The sequence below is a fragment of the Phyllobates terribilis genome, unplaced genomic scaffold (assembly GCF_046119375.1).
Source record: "Phyllobates terribilis strain yellow unplaced genomic scaffold, ASM4611937v1 Scaffold_327__1_contigs__length_2127877, whole genome shotgun sequence".
Lineage (NCBI taxonomy): Eukaryota > Metazoa > Chordata > Amphibia > Anura > Dendrobatidae > Phyllobates > Phyllobates terribilis.
Window position 1 is genome coordinate 46,729 of NW_027363087.1, and position 20,772 is coordinate 67,500.

Consider the following 20,772-nt stretch of genomic DNA (forward strand, 5'->3'; position numbering starts at 1 on the left):
GTGACAGCTATCAATCATAAAAATCTGATATGAATCTGGTATCGCTGTAATCGCACCGACCCGAAGAATAAGGTCGTCTAATCACTTATACCGCACGAGGAACGATGTAAAAAATAAACGCTAGGGTTAGGGTTGGGATTTTTTTAAAAGTGAAAAAAAAAAAAAAAAAAGATGATATGGTGACTAGTGTTGAGCGGAAGTGCTCACTACTTGAGTCTGCATCGGGTGCTCAGGTATGCGCTGAGTATCGCGGATGCTCGAGTGACATGCTCAAGTCTCCGCCCCATATGCTTCGTTGCCAAAAAAAAAAAGTTGCGTTGATTGCCTGCCATGCACGAGTGGTCCCCGCATGTTTTTTTTTTTTTGGGTGTCTAACAACCATGAAACATGCGAGCGGGGACTCGAACATGTCACTCGAGCACTCGCGATACATGGTGCATACCCGAGTACTCAAGTAGCGAGCACTTGCACTCAAGACTAATGACAACTTGATGACCTAATGTTATCAAATTCTGTGTCGTACCTCTAAGTTCAAAATGTTCACTATACCCCTTGATAAAATCCTTGAGGGGTCTAGTTTTTAAAATGGGGTCACTTGTGGGGGGTTTCCACTATTTAGGCACATCAGGGGCTCTCCAAACGCGACATGGCTTCCACTCTCAATTCCAGCCAATTTTGTGTTCCTTCCTTTCTGAACCATGCCGTGCGCCAAAACAGTCTATTTTCCCCACATATGGGGTATCGGTGCACTCAGGAGAAATTGCACAACAGTTTTTGGGGTCAATTTTCACCTCTTACCTTTGTGAAAATGAAAAATTTGGGGCTAAAAGATCATTTTTGTGGAAAAAGTTAGCTTTTTTTATTTTCACGGCTCCATGTTCTAAACTACTGTGAAGCACCTTGGGGTTCAGGGTGCTCACTACACATCTAGATAAGTTCCCTGAGGGGTCTAGTTTCCAAAATTGTGTCACTTGTGGGAAGTTTCCACTGTTTAGGCACATCAGGGGCTCTCCAAACACAACATGGCATCCGCTAATTATTCAAGCAAATTTTACATTCAAAAACTCAAATGGCGCTCCTTTCTTTCTGAATCCTGCCGTGCGCCCAAACAGTGGTTTTCCCCCACATAATGGGTATCGGCGTGCTGAGGAGAAAATTGCACAACAAATTTTGGGCTTTATTTTTTCTGTTACACTTGCGAAAATAAAAATTGTGGTCTAAAGTAAAATTTTTGTGAAAAAAAAATAAAAATGTTCATTTTTTTCTTCCACATTCCAAAAATTTGTGTGAAGCACCTGAAGGGTTAATAAACTTCTTGAATGTGGTTTTGAGCACGTTGAGGGGTGCAGTTTTTAGAATGGTGTCCCTTTTGAGTATTTTCTGTCATAAAGGCCCTTCAAAGTCACTTCAAATGTGATGTGGTCCCTAAAAAAAATGGTTCTGTAAATTTTGTTGGAAAAAAGAGAAATCACTGGTCAACTTTTAACCCTTATAACTTCCTAACAAAAAAAAAAATTGGTTCTAAAATTGTGCTGATGTAAAAGTCGACACGTGGGAAATGTAAAAGTAGACACGTGGGAAATGTAAAAGTAGACACGTGGGAAATGTAAAAGTCGACACGTGGGAAATGTAAAAGTCGACACGTGGGAAATGTAAAAGTAGACATGTGGGAAATGTAAAAGTAGAAACGTGGGAAATGTAAAAGTAGAAACGTGGGAAATGTTATTTATTAACTATATTGTGCTACATATCGCTCTGATTTAAGGGCATGAAAATTCAAAGTTTGAAAATGTCTTTTTTTTTTACAAATAAATGCAAGTCATACTGAAGAAATTTTACCACAATCATGAAGTACAATATGTCATGAAAAAACATTCTCAGAATCAGGGGGATCCGTTGAAGCGTTCCAGAGTTATTACCTCATAAAGTGACAGTGGTCAGAATTGTAAAAACTGGCCTGGTCATTAATGAGCCGACCACCCTCGGGGGGTTAAAGAATCTGTCACCAAATTTTTGCTATGTAATCTGAGAGCTGCATGATTTAGAATTTGGAAAATTAGAAATTTTGAAACTCAGAATTTACTGTCATGGAGCCAGATAGCTAGGTCACAAAAAAATAGTTAAGCATTTAAGACGTTAACATAATTTTTCCAACATTTCTTTATTTTGCTTGGCTGTTAGAAGGCTTAAAAGTTAAGCAGAAATTTTTTATAGACATTTACAAAATCTATTTTTGAAGTGACTGAGGGGCATTTATATTGGAAACCCTCAAAAAGTCATGGTGTCCCCTTCCTGACCAGGCAACATTTTTCAATTCTGACCGATGTGTGGCAATAATTCTGGAATGCGACATCATATCTCAGTAATTATGACACATATTAGTGGTAAATTTAGGTCAATATGCTTTGTGTTTATGAAAAGATTGGAAATTTGACAAATTAAAAAAAAAGTCAAACTTTTCATTTTTATGCCTTTAAAAAAAGATGGTCATACCACTAAAAATAAATAAACTAATATTTGCCACATGTCTACTTTACATAAGCAACTTTTTTTTAAAACAATTTTTTTGTTACGTTACAATTGTTAAAAGTTTATCAGCAATTTTTCATTTTTCCAACAAAATAAAAAATGTTGGTTTTGTAAATTAAGTGACTTTGAGGTGCCTATGTGACAGAAAATACCCAAAAGTAACACCTTTTAAAAACTGCACCCCTCAAAGTCTTCAAAGCCACATTCAAGAAGTTTATTAACTCTTTAGGTGCTTCGCCGGAATTAAAGCAATATGGAAGAAAGAATAAATACAATTTTACATTTTTCCCACAAAAATGTTGCTGTGGTCCCAAATGTTTCATTTAAATCGAGAAAAAGGAAAGAATGTACCCCAAAATTTGTTGTAATTTCTCCCAAGTACACAGATACTCCATATGTGGAGGAAAACTACTATTTGGGCGCACGGCAGGGCTTGGAAGGGATAGAGCACCATTTGACTACAAAATTGCCTTCAATAGATAGTTAACTCCATGTCGTGTTTGCAGAGCCCCTATGTGCCTAAACAGTGGAATCCCCCTGACAAGTGACCCAAGTTTGGAAATTACACACCTCAATGAATATTTCTAGAGGTTTGGTGAGCACCTTGAACCCAGAAGTGCTTCACAGAATTTTATAACGCTAACCCGTGAAAATGAAAGATCACATTTTCCATCAAATATGTTGGTTTTGCCCCAAACTTTTCATTTTCACAAGAGAAGCAGGAGTAATTGGGCAACAAAATTTGTTGTGCAATTTCTCCCGAGTACGTCGATAACCCATATTTAGGGGAAAACTACAGGCAGTGCTCGGAAGTAAAGGAGACATATTTGAATTTTGGTGTGCCATTTTGACTGGAATTTATTGGAGAAACCCCCCACAAGTGACCCCATTTTGGAAACTACACCACTTGAGAAATTCATCTAGGGGTGAAATGAGCATTTTTAACCCTCAGGTGACTCACAGAATTGTATAATATTGGACTGAGTAAATTGAAGAAATTGATTAACAAATTGGATAAATTTTTCGAGTTTGCCAATACCCCATATGTGGTTGAAAGCTAGTTTTAAGGCAGAGTGCAAGGCTCAGAAGGGAAGGAGCACCATAGGAGTGCAGATTTGCTGGAATGGTTTGAGGGTGCCATGTTTCATTGGCAGTGTCCCTTACATTGCCAGTTAAACAGACACCACCAATAAATTTCCACACATTACAAACTACACCCCTCAATAAATTCATGCAAGGGTGCAGTTAACATGTGGACATCACATGTGTCTCACAGCATTTTATACCATTGGGTGGTGAAGAAACAATTATCACATTTTTAACACTATAATGTTGTTTTAGCCTTAAATTTTACATTTTTATAAGAATTAATAGGAAAAATTGCACAACTACCTGTGAGGTCCATTTTTCCCCCAGAGCACCAATACCCAACATGTAGCAGGAACTACATTTCAGGCACAGTGGAAAGCTCAGAAGGGAAAGAGCACCATATTGTAGTACAGATTTTACTGTTATGATTTACGGGTGCCATGACCCACTGGAAGAGCCCCTGAGGTGCCAGAACAGCAGAACCTTACCAATAGTGACCCACATTTTACAAACTACACTTCAGTGAATTCACCCTACACCACGGGTGTGTCACAGAATTTTATACCATTGAGCAGTGAAGAAAAATAATTTAATTTTCCATTTTCACACAGGAAAATGGGTAAAAATGGTACCAAAATTTGCCACACAATTTCTTCTGAATGTGGCAATACAGCACTGCTTAGCCATACAGCGAGACTCAGGATGGAAGGAGCATTATTTGTCTCTCTGTGAACAAGTTATAGTAGAATGTGTCACAGAATAATACCTGATGAAGACACCCGAGCAGTCTCAAAAGATTGCTATTTGTTACCATCTTTTCAGTTAGCAATTAAAAGGCATCAACCACTGAGGACTCTTAAATTTGAATATTTTTCTATCTACTGTCTAACACAGTAAAAAGATATTTTTTATCCTGTATTCATACCACAAAAATGTTGTTTTACGAGGGAAAATGGGTAGAAATGGTACCAAAGTTTATCACACAATTTCTGCTGACCAAGCAATACCTCATATGTGGCTATACAGTACTGCTTACCCACATGGTGAGACTCGGGGGGAGGAAGCGCTAGGACTCTTTGAGAATAAATTATTGTAGAATAGTTTGTGGACTCCACATACAGAGCCCAACGTACCAGAAGGGCAGAACCTCCCCCTCGAGTAACCCTATTTTGGAAATTACACCCAATTGGGAATTTATTTACAGGTGTAGTGACAATTTTAATGGATGATACAGAGTTAAAAATGCAAACCTGCCATTGTAGTGCCCATACATTATGCCCAACCTGTGCTTCCGGAAACATGTACCCCGTAATTTAAGCGGGCCCTCAACGCTACAGAAGTGCCAAATTTGTGGACGCTAAACGTGGTTTAGGCACATTGTGCAGCTTAGACGGAGGGGGGCATTTGGATCTGGGAGTGCAGAATTTGCTGGATTTCTTTTGCGGTGAGCAATTTCACTTTTCCAGAGCCTTTGTGCAACCAGTAAGGTGGAAACCCTCTATATTTCCACTGACAGGTGACGGACCTGAGTGGGGACTTGTTTTTTTGTGAATTAAATCAAAGCTTTTATTGGGAACATTTTACATAACATTTGGGATCACATCTATACTGTGCTCTACGTTGAGCACTTACATTGGGGTTTCCATCGAAATCTCCGAATGATGTGATTCAGATGAAACCCCTGAGGGATCCATTCTCCTCTATGATGATGCAACAGAGTTCCTCTGTACTCGGTCTGGTCTCTCATCATAGAGAGCAGGATAAATGTGAGCTGAGCCTTACTTAAATCTTTAGGAGGCAAAGTGAACAAATCAACAGAATTGGTTTTATTTTTAACGCCTTCACTGTGGGTCAGCATGATTACAGAGACACCAGGTTTATTACTTTTTTTGTGTTTGGCCACTTTTGCGCCCTAAACCCCCCCCCCTTTTATTAAAAAAAACACAACAGTTTTTGCATCCCCATATTTTGAGAACTATAATGTTTGTATATTTCTGCTGACAGTCATGTGAGGACTATAGCTTTTTTTTTTTTTTATTTCTCCACTGATGAAGCTGTATGGCGTCTTTTTTTTGAGGGAGAAGATGACGACGTTACCAGCTATTTAAATACGTCTTTTTTATTGCATTTTGTTCCACTTTTTTCAATGGTATGATGAAAAAGCATAGTTTGACATTTTATGGTGTTCACTGAAGGGGTTAAATAGTGAGTTTTATAGTTCGGGTCGTTTTGGATGTGGTAATACAAAATGAGCACTTTTTCGTTTCTCTTTACAGACATATACATATTTATTGAATTATTTTTAATTTTTTGTTCTTATTTAAAAATATTTTTTAAATTTTTTAGTTTTTTTACTTTACTTCATTCCTTTATGGGATTTTACCTTTTATTACTCTGATCACTGGGATAATGCATTACACCTGTCAGTGTTACACAAACAAAAGACTTTTAGGCCATCCTTCTTGCATGGTCTAACAGGCCACTGTAGCTGGCAGACGGAGGTCATTATTTGACCTCAGATTGCCATGACTGCCATCAGGAGCCCGTGTTTGTGTCGCAGGGGTGCTGATTGGGTGGGAGAGGGCTTCTAAAAGCTGCGATAGCGAGAACGAGACAGACAGAGTAAAGAAACTTTCTACAGTCATGGTTATGCTGGCTTTATGGCCTCTTACTTGTTCAGAATCTGTGAAGGCAAGCTTCAGCAAATCTTCCACAAGCCCCATTTCTTGACATGTTTCATACATATGTTTCAGCAGCTCTTCAACATTCAATCGGCTGGAGTGGAGCTTTTGCAGATTCCAGGCCTCAAAAATGTGCCTACAAATTGTGATAGGTCATTAAATATACAGCCAGTGGATACCATAAACCTATCGCTGTGCCCCAATTCATCATGATTCTTTAATTGTCTAAAGACAACTAGAAATTAACATGTGACAAAGGCAACAAAACTTACCTGTTTTCTAAAAATACAGTCATGTGACGTTTGACCTCTGCACTGTTGAATATTGGAGGCTTCATAGCTAGAATATAGCGTAGGGCCAGTCTGTGGTCTCCATGGCACATTAAGGTCTCTATAATCAGATTGTGCTGCCATGGCATTACCTTACTTGTGGCAGGATGGAGCAGACAGTCCACTGAATTCTAGAAGTGGAAAAAAGATCTGTTATTCTTTCTTAAAGGGAACCTATCACCTCCAAAAAACATATTTCTCTGCAAAATGAGTGGTAATAATGGCCCTCTGCAGACTGACTGGCTGCTCTGCAGAGCGTCAACTGCAGGGACAGTGATTCCAGTCACGCTCACTGTATGGACTAGCAGCTCCCTGCACCATCCTATGGAAGAGAGCAAAGAAAAAGGAAAAAAATCTACAATAAAACTTAACCCTTTCAGGACATGGTGATTTTTTTATTTTTGCAGTCATTTTTTTTACCTTTCGCCATCAAAAAATGTATGAGGGCTTATTTTTTACAGGACAAATTTTAATTTTGAATAGTGCCAATCATTTTACCACACAATATACTGAATAATGGTAAAACAAGCTTCAAGTGGGTTCAAATGGAGGAAAAAAAATGCATCCCAATCCTCCATTATTGGATTTTATTTTTTTTGAGGGTGTTCATTTGGCGGTTGACGGCAGTCCGATTACAGTGATACCAAACATGCAGCAATTTCTCTATATTTAACTAGAGACTTTGAGAACATGTTTCATGTGTAACTGGACACAATGGTTGCAGTGAGGAATAAATATGTTTTTTTTCTCATTTTGGCTCTGTTGCGATGATATTAGCAATGTATTTTGCACCTAACAAGTTAACAATTGTTAAGTGCAAGGGGGTGTTCTTGTTTCCACAGGGGGTTGTGCACTTTTCCTCCAATCATAAGCAGGCAGCAACAAAGCATATAAAGAACACCCCCCACCATAGCTGAGAGCAGGTTTCTCAGTGTGCGATGTACCTCTTCTAGCCTAACCTCCTGCATGAGTGGCAGTGTGCAGGGAGGGGCAGTACAGCGGAGTTTAAAGGGAATCTGCCACCCCCTGGGAGATAGCAGACCTCTAATATGGCCATACAGGGGATAGAAAACGTGCTTTTATAAAAACACATATCTCTGCAATCAGACCTCTACTATGGGCCATACAGGTAGTATAGAGTTACTTTTCTATAACCTGCATGCCCATAGTAGAGGTCTGATATCACCGGGGGGGTGACAGATTCCCATCAGACCTCTACTATGGGCCATACAGGTAGTATAGAGTTACTTTTCTATAACCTGCATGCCCATAGTAGAGGTCTGATATCACCGGGGGGGTGACAGATTCCCATCAGACCTCTACTATGGGCCATACAGGTAGTATGGAGTTACTTTTCTATAACCTGCATGCCCATAGTAGAGGTCTGATATCACCGGGGGGGTGACAGATTCCCATCAGACCTCTACTATGGGCCATACAGGTAGTATAGAGTTACTTTTCTATAACCTGCATGCCCATAGTAGAGGTCTGATATCACCGGGGGGGGGGGTGACAGGTTCCCATCAGACCTCTACTATGGGCCATACAGGTAGTATAGAGTTACTTTTCTATCACCTGCATGCCCATAGTAGAGGTCTGATATCACCGGGGGGGGGGTGACCGGTTCCCTTTAAATGTGTCCCATAAACCCTTCTGTCAGCTCTTTTCTAATCACTGATCGCACTGCAGACATAAACGGGATTACATCCTACTCACTGACAAACCTGCTCTACGCTATGGTGGGGCGTGTTTGCTATGTTGCTGCCGGCTTATGGATTGGTCAGCATCATACAGGTGTAAGAACCATACGTCACCAGTGACATCTCTGTGATAACTCATTAGGGGTAAAATTTAAGAAAAAAAAAAGGAAAAAACACACAAAAAAAAAAAACATTTTATACTGCTCTGCAACCATTATTATATCCAGTTGAACATGGAAAATTTGGTGACCGGTCCTCTAAGTGGTCTTAGAAAGCAAAACATTATTTTGTGTTGCCATTTTCCTAGACTCTTGTGTGCTATCCTGACATTTTTATTGAAACCAATTTTGTGTACATATAATGCACGGTTTGCTTATTAATTACTTTTTTCCAGGTTGGTGAGGTGACCCAAAAAAATGAAATTCTAGCTTTTTTTTTTTATGGGTTAATGGGTTAATTCGTTACGTATTTTAATGGACTGTACTTTTATGAATGCAGCAACAACAAATGTTTTTGTTCCTTTATTTTTAAACTGAGGAAAAGGGGGCGATTTTAATTTATTCAACTTTTAAAAACTTTTTATTCACATTTTTGTGAAACCGGTGATCGTTTATAGCACATACAGTAATGCAGTATATACAGTGGGGAAAAAGTATTTAGTCACCAATTGTGCAAGTTCTCCCACTTAATAAGATGAGAGGCCTGTAATTGACATCATAGGTAGACCTCAACTATGAGAGACAACATGACAAAACAAATCCTGAAAATCACATTGTCTGATTTGGAAAGATTTTTTTTTTCACATTTTGGTGGAAAATAAGTATTTGTCAATTACAAACAAGCAAGATTTCTGGCTCTCACAGACCTGTAACTTCTTCTTTAAGAGGCTCCTCTGTCCTCCACTCATTACCTGTAGTACTGGCTCCTGTTTGAACTTGTTATCATTATAAAAGACACCTGTCCATAACCTCAAACAGTCACACTCCAAACTTCACTACGGTGAAGACGAAAGAGCTGGCGAAGGACACCAGAAACAAAATTGTAGCCCTGCACTAGGCTGGGAAGACTGAATCTGCAATAGGCAAGCAGCTTGGTGTGAAGAAATCAACTGTGGGAGCAATAATCAGAAAATGGAACACATACAAAGACCACGGATATTCTCCCTCCATCTGGGGCTCCACACAAGATCTCACCCCGTGGGGTTAAAATGATCTCCAGAATGGTGAGCAAAAATCCCAGAACCACACGGGGGGACCTAGTGAATGACCTGCAGATAGCTGGGACCAACTTTACAGGCTACCATCAGTAACACACTACGCCACCAGGGACTCAGATCCTGAAGTGCCAGACGTGTCCCCCTGCATAAGCCATTACATGTCCGGGCCCGTCTGAAGTTTGCTAGAGAGCATTTGGATGATCCAGAAGAGTATTGGGAGAATGTCATATGGTCATCTGAAACCAAAGTAGAACTGTTTGGTAGAAGCACAACTCAGCGTGTTTGGAGGAGAAAGAATGTGGAGTTGCATCCAAAGAACACCATACCTACTGTGAAGCATGGGGGTTGCAACGTCATGCTTTGGGGCTGTTTCTCTGCCAAGGGACCAGGGCGACTGATCCGTGTACAAGAAAGAATGAATGGGGCCAAGTATCATGAGATTTTGAGTGAAAACCTCCTTCCATCAGCAAGGGCATTGAAGATGAAACGTGGCTGGGTCTTTCAGCATGACCATGATACTAAGCACACCGCCAGGGCAAAGAAGAAGTTTCTTCGTAAGAAGCATTTTTAAAGGTCCTGGAGTGGCCTAGCCAGTCTCCAGATCTAAACTCTATAGAAAATCTTTGGAGGGAGTTGAAAGTCCGTGTTGCCCAGTGACAGCCCCAAAACATCACTGCTCTAGAGGAGATCTGCATGGAGGAAAGGGCCAACATACCAGCAACAGTGTGTGCCAACCTTGTGAAGACTTACAGAAAACGTTTGACCTCTGTCATTGCCAACAAAGGATATATAACAAAGTATTGAGATGAACTTTTGTTATTGACCAAATATTTATTTTCCACCAAAATTTAAAAAAAAAATCTTTCCAAATCAGACAATGTGATTTTCAGGATTTGCTTTCTCATTTTGTCTCTCATAGTTGAGGTCTACCTATGATGACAATTACAGGCCTCTCGCATCTTTTTAAGTGGGAGAACTTGCACAATTGGTGGCTGACTAAATACTTTTTTTCCCCACTGTAGTTGAGATCGTGGTATTAAGAGGACAATGACAGAATCTTCAGCATACCACCGGCTGTCATAGTAACTAATCGGTCCCCACCAGATTGGCAGCAGTGTTTAAATTGGTAACCATCGCAACGGAAACTTCTCTCCGGCAGCGGCTGTTAGAGACTGATGTCAGCTATGTCTTACAGCCAGCATTAGCCAAGTGTGGAAGACGCTCAGCTCCTAAGTCCCCTCCACACATGCGGACCCCTTCCTAGGATGTGAATTCATGTCCTAATTCTGGAAAATTAACTTTTTTTCATCCCTTTCTCCAGTAAGCTTTCCAGACATGATTCCATAGCCACTTACCTGCAGATTACCACTATATATGCAGATAAATAGCATATTTTTTTGGAGGTGACAGGTTACCTTAAAGATGTGCAGAAGCCGGCAGCTCAGAGAAATGAGTAATAAAATCCTTAAAAGCAGTTGTCTGGGACTTTGCTAGTGACGGATTATCGTTACGATAGGTCATCAATATCTGAATGCTGGGGGTGTGACATTTAACTCCCCCCCCACCAATCAGATGCTTTAAGTGTCAGCTGTGGAGCTGCACAGCGCCATCAACTATAAAGTGGCCACAACCTGGTACTACACATTTGCCGCCTGTACAGTACACGGAAGAGACTACTGTGCAGTTGTCGGACTGTGTAATTCCGCTTCACAACTGAGTACGTCTGGCTGCCACTGGCAACTGGAAGAGCTGATAAGTGGGGGTGTGGAGAGTCTCACCCCCAATGATTGGAAACTGGTGACCTATCCTAAAGATTGTGAATCAATATTAAAGTCCCAAACCCTTTAACATACATAACATCAATTATAGACTATATATACATAGACACACACTGTATATTCAATTGCCGCAGCGCCTTGAGCAATGACGATGCTGTAGTTCCCAGCGGGTGACAGGTTGATGTGGACACAAGACAAGAATCGCAGACGTCTGCTCTGACAAAATAGTAAAGGCTGCAGTCAATACGCTGCGGATTTGCTGCGGCAGTCATGTGAAACAACAATGTCACCTGCCAGGAATAGCAGCGCCTATCTCGCTTGACTGCCAACCGTTGCGGAAGACTAATATACATTACTTTTCATTTCTAGGGGGAATGGAGTTAAGGGTTTGTCGGTAGTGGACAACCCCTGTAAATGAAGTGTGTATCTGAAGTAAAATGGTATGGATTGTGTGGAAGGACAAAACTCTAAATTCTCCGTTTTCTATTAGAGCCAGATCAGCTACATATCAGCATTTCTGAAGGGGTTTCTTCTTTATAAAGCAAAGTGAAAAGGTATTTTTACTGAACCGGTTGAGTTCAGTAGAATTACCAGGATGATATTACCAGCCCAGATATCTACACAACCTTAAGGGTACTATAATAATTAAAAATACAAGTAAACAGTAAAAACAATACCTGATAATCATTGTGATCCAGAAGCCAAAAGCCTTGAGTAAGTTTTATTAGACCACAAGGGATGGAAAAAGCTGCGGGAAATGATTCTATGGAAGAATCCGGCTTATCTGAGAACGAGTACATGACATCCAACAAAAAATAGACCATCTGGTATACAAGTGGTTAAGGTTATTTGCAATACATAGTCTTGTAAATAATTATAAATGTTTTGCACAAAACTATATGTTTTGGTTTAGACAAGAGAACTCTAGCTTAATTTGTGAAAGAAATTGGTGAACTTTTGGCCCACAGTGTTGCACTTTAAGCCAGGCCTTTTCCACTAAACCATACGCCTTTGTCTGGCATAAATCACAAATATGGTGGAAATCATGAGACCTTTTTGTTTTAGGTCATCTGGTAAACGGAAAAAGGATACAATTGTGTGTTTGTTTATTTCATCTGTATCTTCTAGTAGATACACGTCTAGAAGTGCCTGCAACACACAGTGTTAAAGATCAGTTAGCAAGAACGAAAAAAGTTAAAAAGGGGTATTCCCATCACAAAGATCAAGCAGTAGTTATAATATTAGCAAATACCTCCAATTAAAAATTAAGTATAGTTCTTCAGATTCACTATGTCGCTTACCTCATGTGCATCCATGGATAATACCACTAGCAACTAACTCACTATATGATTTATCATAACCATAGATACCCAAGTTACTGGAATGACAACTGACAACGTGCAGGGATGGTCAGCTGTAAGAGACAGCAGCCATCGTGATTCAGCGCAGTGACAGGACCTCGCAGCGGCGTACATGAACAGCAGTTTGCGGGAATGCACTACCCTAAGTGCCGTACATATATGGCAGATGTTGTGAAGGGGTAAATAATACCATATCGTATATCATTCTTCTTCCGAGTTAAGTTGTATGACTATCATATTTTCTGTGCATGATTATAGGGGCAGCCATCTCGGGAGGGGTTCAGACATCCGATATGATGCTCCATTTCTAATCGGGGATAAATGTTCCTCTTTGGGAATGAAAGTTCCACGTTGGTGTGGGTCCCAACACCCAGACACCAACCGATTAGCAAGTCATCACCCATACTGCAAATAAGTGATAAAGGGGCTGTCCGGTTAAAACTAGTTGAGAGAGATGCTTTAGGGAGATAAAAAGTAGCATAGGACTATTATGAAGAAATTGAACATTTGTAAGTTTCAGCTTTACTTTTTTTTTAAATTTTTCATACTACTATATTGAAAGAATAAGAAAAAAAATCAAAAAAGATGTTCAACATACCATATAAAGTACTGAAAAATGGGAAGACAACAGCAATGTGACCCAGTATATTCAATGAGAAAGGGATTTTACAGTAAGAAAAATGCAATTTTCACAATTCTATAATTGCGAGTTACAGGACCGTGAGCATCCCAGAGGGAAAAACAACAAATAACAAACCGCATACCAGACTGCAGCATCATATATCACAAGTTGGCAGAAGCCATAGTGTAAATCTTGTAAAATTTTACAAAAAGTGTGGACAGAGGCCAGATAGCAGCCAACCAGACTGCCCAGGAGGCTCCGACCAACCTTGTGGAATCAGCAGTAATCTTGAACAGTGGAGATTTACCCTTGGTCTTGTTAGCTTGCATAATAGCGAAACTGATCAATATGGGAATGGTTGTCTTGGAGGTTGACCAGCCTAGTGTGACCCATCAGGGATCACAAAAAGAGAATTGGATCTCTGGAAGATTTCCATAAGAAAGATAGGCCCTAATGGCTCTGACCATATCTAGACAGAGGGAAAACACTCACAGGGACCAGCAGGAGGATAGGCACAAGGAGGGGAGAACAATGTTATCATTAATGGGGAATGACTTGATCAACTTTTGGAAAACAATGTAGCACAGAGAACAAGAACAGCTTGTCCTGATGGGGAACAAAATAAGAGAGCCCCGCAGGAAAGGGAAGTGTGCTCAGGCACGCTATCAATGGAGGTTATTGCCACAAGAAATCACACCTTTTGTAAATACGAGACACGCCACAGAAGCATGACATCAACTTGCTGCCACTTTTTAGAGTCCTGAACTTTTATCTGAGGGATACTGAATGAGAGAAGAGCAAGGTAGTGGCTCTAGACACTAGCTACCTGGGCTTCAACAGAGGGAGGTATAGAAAATTTGACAACTAATTACTCTGCAAGGAGAAAATTACCTCAAACCTCCTAGAGGAAGGCACGAGTTAGTCCGTACTGCCATTCTTTGGTAAGAGCATCACCAAGTCTTCATGGTTGGAAAAGAGAATGGTTGCCGGACTTGACGGAAGGAAACTACTTTTTGGGAAGGAGAGGAGGACACTACTTACTTGACTTCGAGGGTGGCCCTCATTGCCCAGCAAAGGTCATGCAATGCAGAGGCTAGCTTAGTATTCTGCTCAGACTCAGAATCACTCAGAGGTAACCCCTGGAGAATCAGACTGGGCAGGGGCAGACGCAATCTCATCCGCGGTGGCACTGTCCGAGGAATGCCAGAGGATGTGTGGGAAGAAATCCTATGTCTTGTGAAAGCATCTGTGCATAGGGAAGTATGCGCCTCAATTTCTATGTGAGACAGGGCAGAATTACTCGACTTAGGAAAGAAAACATTGACACGCAAGTTGGGCTAGCAAGCGATCTAGAGAAATCAACTGTGGACTGGGAGAGGGTGGCCAGGTTACTTTGAGCCAAAGTCAAAGATCTGGCACATGCTGCTCAGTTCTTTAGGGGAATCTAAGGGGTTGTGAGTAGGCGAAGCGTTAAGGCAGCCTCACTGACCACATGATAAACATTTGTCACAGAGCAAACAAACAAAATAGGTGACCAGTGCAACAGGGGGAAAGCTTCCTAAAATAAGTTCTCCCTTGGAAAAGGACATGGCACATAGAAAAAAATTAAATAGGACCAGGACGACGCCTAAAAGTACCAGGGAGAGGTTCAAGAGCCGTAAAATCACAGAACTGCGTCCCAAAATTATGTTGGCAGCAGAAAGGTGGCTGGAGCTGTAGAAAGGAGGTGTAGACGAACAGGAAGATCAGATGGAGGCAAAGGAGAAGCCCAGGACTGAAAGCCAGTAAAAAAAAAAAAAGTGACCGTCCCACAAACAGCGTGAAAAGTGCCCATTGACAACAAAAAGTCAAGCCTCAGATTATCCCGAGCAGGGAGAGCGAGATAAAATAGTTTTATGATATAGCACTACAAATTACATTTTGAAAATTAGGAAATAAAAAGGAGACAATCCCCAAACAAACCCAGGAGGAAGCCCCTAAGGCAGAGGTTTGGAGGAGCAATTCAGTAGGCAACAGTGCGATTTGGGGGAGGGTGGGTTATAATACTCATCCTTCCAATTTTTTTTGGAAGTCCACAGGCTAAACCCTTCAGGAACCTCTACGGATTAGGGGCTCAATAGCACTCCACTGCAGCATCAGCCTTGGTGGATCGATGACCGGCGGAGATGGATGAGGAATAAAAGTTATTTCATTGAGTTGCTGGACAACCTTCTGTTGCCCGCTAAGCATTAGGAACTTTACATCAACTTCAGAGGCAGACATTTGAAATAGTAGCGATATATCCAATAACTTTTGTTAAAGCTACCGGATAAAGTATAAAGGTCTAAAACTGCAATGGAAAAAAGGAGGGAAAAATGTTCCAGCTTCTAACATCCAAGAATTTATTGAAGTAATCGATAAAAAGATGGTATGAAAATGTTTTCAAACGCTTAAAGAGGACCACACACCAGAACCTTTACTGATCATAATGAAGAGTCCACAGCAGAAACAGATCAGATACTTTCCATGCTGTTTTACACTGAACATGCATTTCAATGAGGTTCAGTTGTAAGTTCCACTTCAGCACCCAATTAGCATTAACACTTTGGAAGAGAAAGAACTTGGCCTGTGATGTATAGTTAAATGGGTTTGAAGTGATTGGAACAGTACTAAACAGTTATGGCATAAACATAAGATTGCCTTATTGGTTTTTCTTACATGCAAGGTAGCAGGTGGATATTTGCCTGAGCCACCGTCTCTCTTCCATAAATGCTCAACTCTTTCTCCAAGCCGAGAAATCAGGTTATCGATCATCAAGGTAGAATTCCATTTACCTCTGTAACATAGGAAACATAAAAAGTGTTACCTTTATACCCCTAAAAGCAATAAAAAAAATGTTGCGCAATATTATTAATCAGTTTGTATAACTCCTTAAAGGCAAGGGTCACGTTTGGCCTTCAGAACAATTTTTTAATTTTGTAATCTCTGCCTTCTGAAAATGTCTGAGAAGTTTTATTCATCTGTTATCATGGCCATATACATTTACAAATTTAAAATGTTTTCTTATATTAATTAAATGTTACTTTTTTTCTCCCCCTTAACAGTCTCAGATTTGGATGTTGTCAATAAGTATTCAGCCCAGGGTCATTTATATACGGTCAGACCTGGACACTCCAGCGCTTCTAGAACCTTGTAATTGTGGCTTTCCAGCAGCACAAAGTAACATGTAGGTCGGACAGCAATTAACAGCCTCTGATCTATACAGAAGAACCTAATCCAATCCGGTCCCAATGATGGCATTTACACCAAAAGCTCTCTGCTCCAACTAAAACGTGTGCACTTTCATGCGGCAGAAATGGGGTGATGGAGAAGGATGAATGTGTTACCTAGCATGCAATTTTTGGGGAATAAATCCAATAAAAGGAGCAAGACTCTTTCCTTTAGATTTTTCAATTTTGTGTCAAGGGAAAAAAAAAAAAAAAACACCATCAGCAAAGGGCTTATTCAGACGTCTAAGCACAGACGCTAATGCACAGACTGGCTGCGGGTCTCCAGACCCAAGCGTGACAGCTTCATGTATTTCTATGAGCCGGTCACTCTCGAGTCTGGAGAGCAGTGGCCAGAATGTGCATTGCAGTTCCATCTCAGACAGTTTTTATGGACGTCTGAATGAGCTCCAATAGGGATTTCTGACAAACTGACTAGAAAAAGTGGTAGGGAACTGAAGTCCGTATTACAGAAATCAGAGCAACATTTTCACTACCTAGACAAATGCTCCAACTTTTTCCGACGCTCAGCATAGTAGTGCTGAACCAGTTGATAATTGTAGTATGGCCTGGTCAACTGCACGGCTCCATCTGACAGAATGAACAAGGAAAAAAAAGGGAGAATAAACACAAGTATATAGCAAAATGAAAAACAAACAGTACATTCATTTTGTTTTGGTCAAGAAAATCGTGACAATTGCAGCAAAACATTTATTAGTTAAGGGGGTTGTTCGGTCACAACAAATTTGATGACCTATCCAACAAGGCCATTGGCTAATTTAAAAAAAAAGTTCTTGCTCTAGATCAAAAGTGCATAATCTGTGGCCCAGGATACCCTTCAGTGTGCCCTCAACCATGTGCTTGGTCATATGTATTTTATATGTCATGGAGAAGACCAGCGAGGCATAGCACTGAAAGGGAAGGTAATTATGGTGTGCTGTGGGGTCATTTCTGGGGGAGCCGTATTGTGGCAGAATGTGCGAATCCTGATTCCTGTAGCACAGAAAGGAGAAGATCAGATGAAGAAATGTCACATGCGTGAATGGCCCTTATATGCATTGTAGATGATGGGAGAAGGGAAACACTAAACTGTTTCAGTGTCCTACACACAGTACAGACAAAAAGTTTGGACACACCTTCTCATTGAAAGATTTTTCTGTATTTTCATGACTATGAAAATTGTCCATTCACACTGAAGGCATCAACAGGACAATGACCCCAAACACACCTCCAGGCTGTGTAAGGGCTATTTGACCAAGAGAGAGAGTGATGGGGTGCTACGCCAGATGACCTGGCCTCCACATTCACCAGACCTGAACCCAATCGAGATGGTTTGGGGTGAGCTAGACCGCAGAGTGAAGGCAAAAGGGCCAACAAGTGCTAAGCATCTCTGGGAACTCCTTCAAGATTGTTGGAAGACCATTTCCGGTGACTACCTCTTGTAGCTCATCAAGAGAATGCCAAGAGTGTGCAAAGCAGTCATCAAAGCAAAAGGTGGCTACTTTGAAGAACCTATAATATAAGTCATATTTTCAGTTGTTTCACACTTTTTTGTTAAGTATATAATTCCACATGTGTTAATTCATAGTTTTGATGCCTTCAGTGTGAATGTACAATTTTCATAGTCCTGAAAATACAGAAAAATCTTTAAATGAGAAGGTGTGTCCAAACTTTTGGTCTGTACTGTATACTACAATGTATAGAGCTGAATGCATGGTCTCTTACTTTCTGGTCAGCAAACCAATTAGAATGGTACCTCTATTTTCCTCACGAGTGGGAGCTCTATAAATTGATCCAGCAACTAGTTGTTATTTATGGCACATACTTTCAATATAAAGTAAATGTCTCAGAAGGTAAGTCTTTAGTACTATTGCAGGCCATGGAGTTGGTTCGATCAGACCATGTTGTTCTCGGACCCAAAAAGGCTGTGCATTGGAGATGTTTTCTGCCCTGAAGGTTTATGCCGGGGTCCCACTAGCTTATGGCATCAGAAATGCTAATGAGTGTGGGCTCCTGCTCTGCTGGGAGCGTGAGCCGAGAGTCAGTGCCCGGATTCTCTCGCATGAGGGGATCGCAGCACAGCTGGAGAGGGGACGGAGAAAGTCATTTCTCCATCTCCTGTTGCCGGCGGGAATCGCACTGCACTCGGGTGATATCCAAGTGCAGTGTGATGTTTCACACGCACCCATAGACTTATATGGGCGCGTACAATCCAATTCTCGGGTACAATCGTTTTCGCATGAGAAAATAATCGCAGATGTGAGCTACACCATAGGGTAACATTGGGGTGAGTGCAATCTGATTTTTTTATTGGATTGAACAGCAAGTGGGAGCAAGCCCTTACCTGGGTTATCTGGCAGAAGACCACAACGACAAAACCAAAGGACTACAGAGGCATAGTGACTTAAGAGCTTGGTCACTGAAAGCTTATTGGTTAAGTTAACTAATCCTAATGAAGGAAAATAGGAAATGTTTAAGTCAAATAATGTAGGAAACACGTTAAAATATTTTGCTGTATTTGATACACATTACTTATTTGATGATACTGCCTAGGGCAAAAATCCGCTGACAAATGAAAACTGCATTAGACTGGGTAGAAGCCAAGAAGAATAATTGTCAACTTGATTTCCTTAACTTCTGGGTACTAGAAAAACTCAATGAAATGCACCCCATGGTGAGGGAAAGGGTCTATGTAGAAAAAGTTACGTTTTTGTAGGGTTCTTAGCATTTTGTCCTAATCACAAACTAATTCAAATGTTGATACTGATTGAGAAACCTGCTGACATGGAAGAAGTTTGGATCTGAAAGGATGGTGGCAGCTCAGCACTTGTAGCACTTCAGCTGTGACTGCCCGGCCTCTGACTCCACTTGCAAATCCAGCAACAGACACTCACTGCTGAGTGGTCACTGCTCTCAAAACCGAACAAATTCCCATTTGTTTCATCCGTTGATAGTTTTTATAAGTTTTAGATTTCGTAATGATAGGCAAACTTAAAATTCTAGCTTGTTTATATTATTATAATTAGAGTTGTTATGAAAAAACAAAGAAAAACAAAACACAGATGCGTTAGGTAGACCTTTCTGTACCTTGTTTTGTAAGCTCTTTGGCCTCTTTCCTAAAACAGTTCAAGACAATTGTAAGGTTACTGAGGCGGAGCTGACAGTGGTGTAGAGACTGGAGTGTCTGAGAATCAATGAAATGGCATGAACCATCAAAAAGCTGAGCACCTGCGGGAGAGAGAACACGTTAGCTGATGATCGGCCTTATGAATGTTTACCATAGAAGGCTTATTCCAGTTCTGCACTACGATCACACACGGGCTTAAGCCCCCGTCTCACATAGCGAGATCGCTAGCGATATCGCTGCTGAGTCACGGTTTTGGTGACTCACCAGCGACCTCACCAGCGATGTCGCTGTGTGTGACACTTTGCAACGATCAGGCCCCTGCTGTGAGGTCGCTGATCGTTGCAAAGTGTCCTGGACCATTTTTTGGTCATTGGCCTCCCGCTGGCCAGCACACATCGCTGTGTGTGACAAGCAGGAGCAGCGATCAGGCTGGTAACTATGGTAAACATCGGGTTACTAGGGGCACGCGCGCACTTAGTAACCCGCTGTTTACCATGGATACCACTCTGCTACGGTGCGCGGAGGCTCCCGCGCACCGTAGCAGAGTGGTATCCATGGTAAACAGCGGGTTACTAGGGGCACACGCGCACTTAGTAACCCGATGTTTACCATAGTTACCAGCCTGCTCCTGCTTGCAGCAGGCTGGTAACGGGAGCAGGACATCGTGGAACGATTCTTTCCACGATATCGCTGCTCCCCTGATCGCTGGTGAGCCTGCCTGTTTGACAGCTCACCAGCGATGTATTAGCGATGCAGCAACGATCCCTGACAGGTCGTATCGTTATCGGGATCGCTGCTGCATCGCTTAGTGTGACGGGGCCCTTAGTTTGATACAATAGAAATATCACAGCTTTGTCTCCAGACTCTGTCACATGTGCTCAGTGTGAACCTGCTTTCATCTGTGGAGAGCACAGGGCGCCAGTGGCGACTTTGCCAATCCTGGTGTTCTGTGGCAAATGCCAAGCGTCCTGCACGGTGTTGGGCTGTGAGCACAACCCCCATCTGTGGACATCGGGCCCTCATAGCACCCTCATGGAGTCGGTTTCTAACAGTTTGTGCAGACATGCTCATTTGTGGCCTGCTGGAGGTCATTTT

At 41.3% G+C, this 20,772-nt stretch overlaps 1 protein-coding gene across 1 annotated transcript in view; it reads right to left on the reverse strand.

Annotated features, from left to right (window-relative positions):
• The window catches only part of LOC141221660 (protein ELYS-like), a 109,742-nt gene that overhangs the window by 45,827 nt on the left and 43,143 nt on the right, over positions 1 to 20,772 (reverse strand). The window contains exons 15-22 of the mRNA XM_073666556.1: positions 19,638 to 19,778; positions 18,895 to 18,999; positions 17,048 to 17,141; positions 16,003 to 16,120; positions 12,415 to 12,471; positions 12,000 to 12,146; positions 6,572 to 6,759; positions 6,291 to 6,435 (exon numbers count right to left, since the gene is read on the reverse strand). Coding sequence (XP_073522657.1) covers positions 6,291 to 6,435; positions 6,572 to 6,759; positions 12,000 to 12,146; positions 12,415 to 12,471; positions 16,003 to 16,120; positions 17,048 to 17,141; positions 18,895 to 18,999; positions 19,638 to 19,778 — 995 coding nt within the window. The remainder of the gene's footprint in view (positions 1 to 6,290; positions 6,436 to 6,571; positions 6,760 to 11,999; positions 12,147 to 12,414; positions 12,472 to 16,002; positions 16,121 to 17,047; positions 17,142 to 18,894; positions 19,000 to 19,637; positions 19,779 to 20,772) is intronic.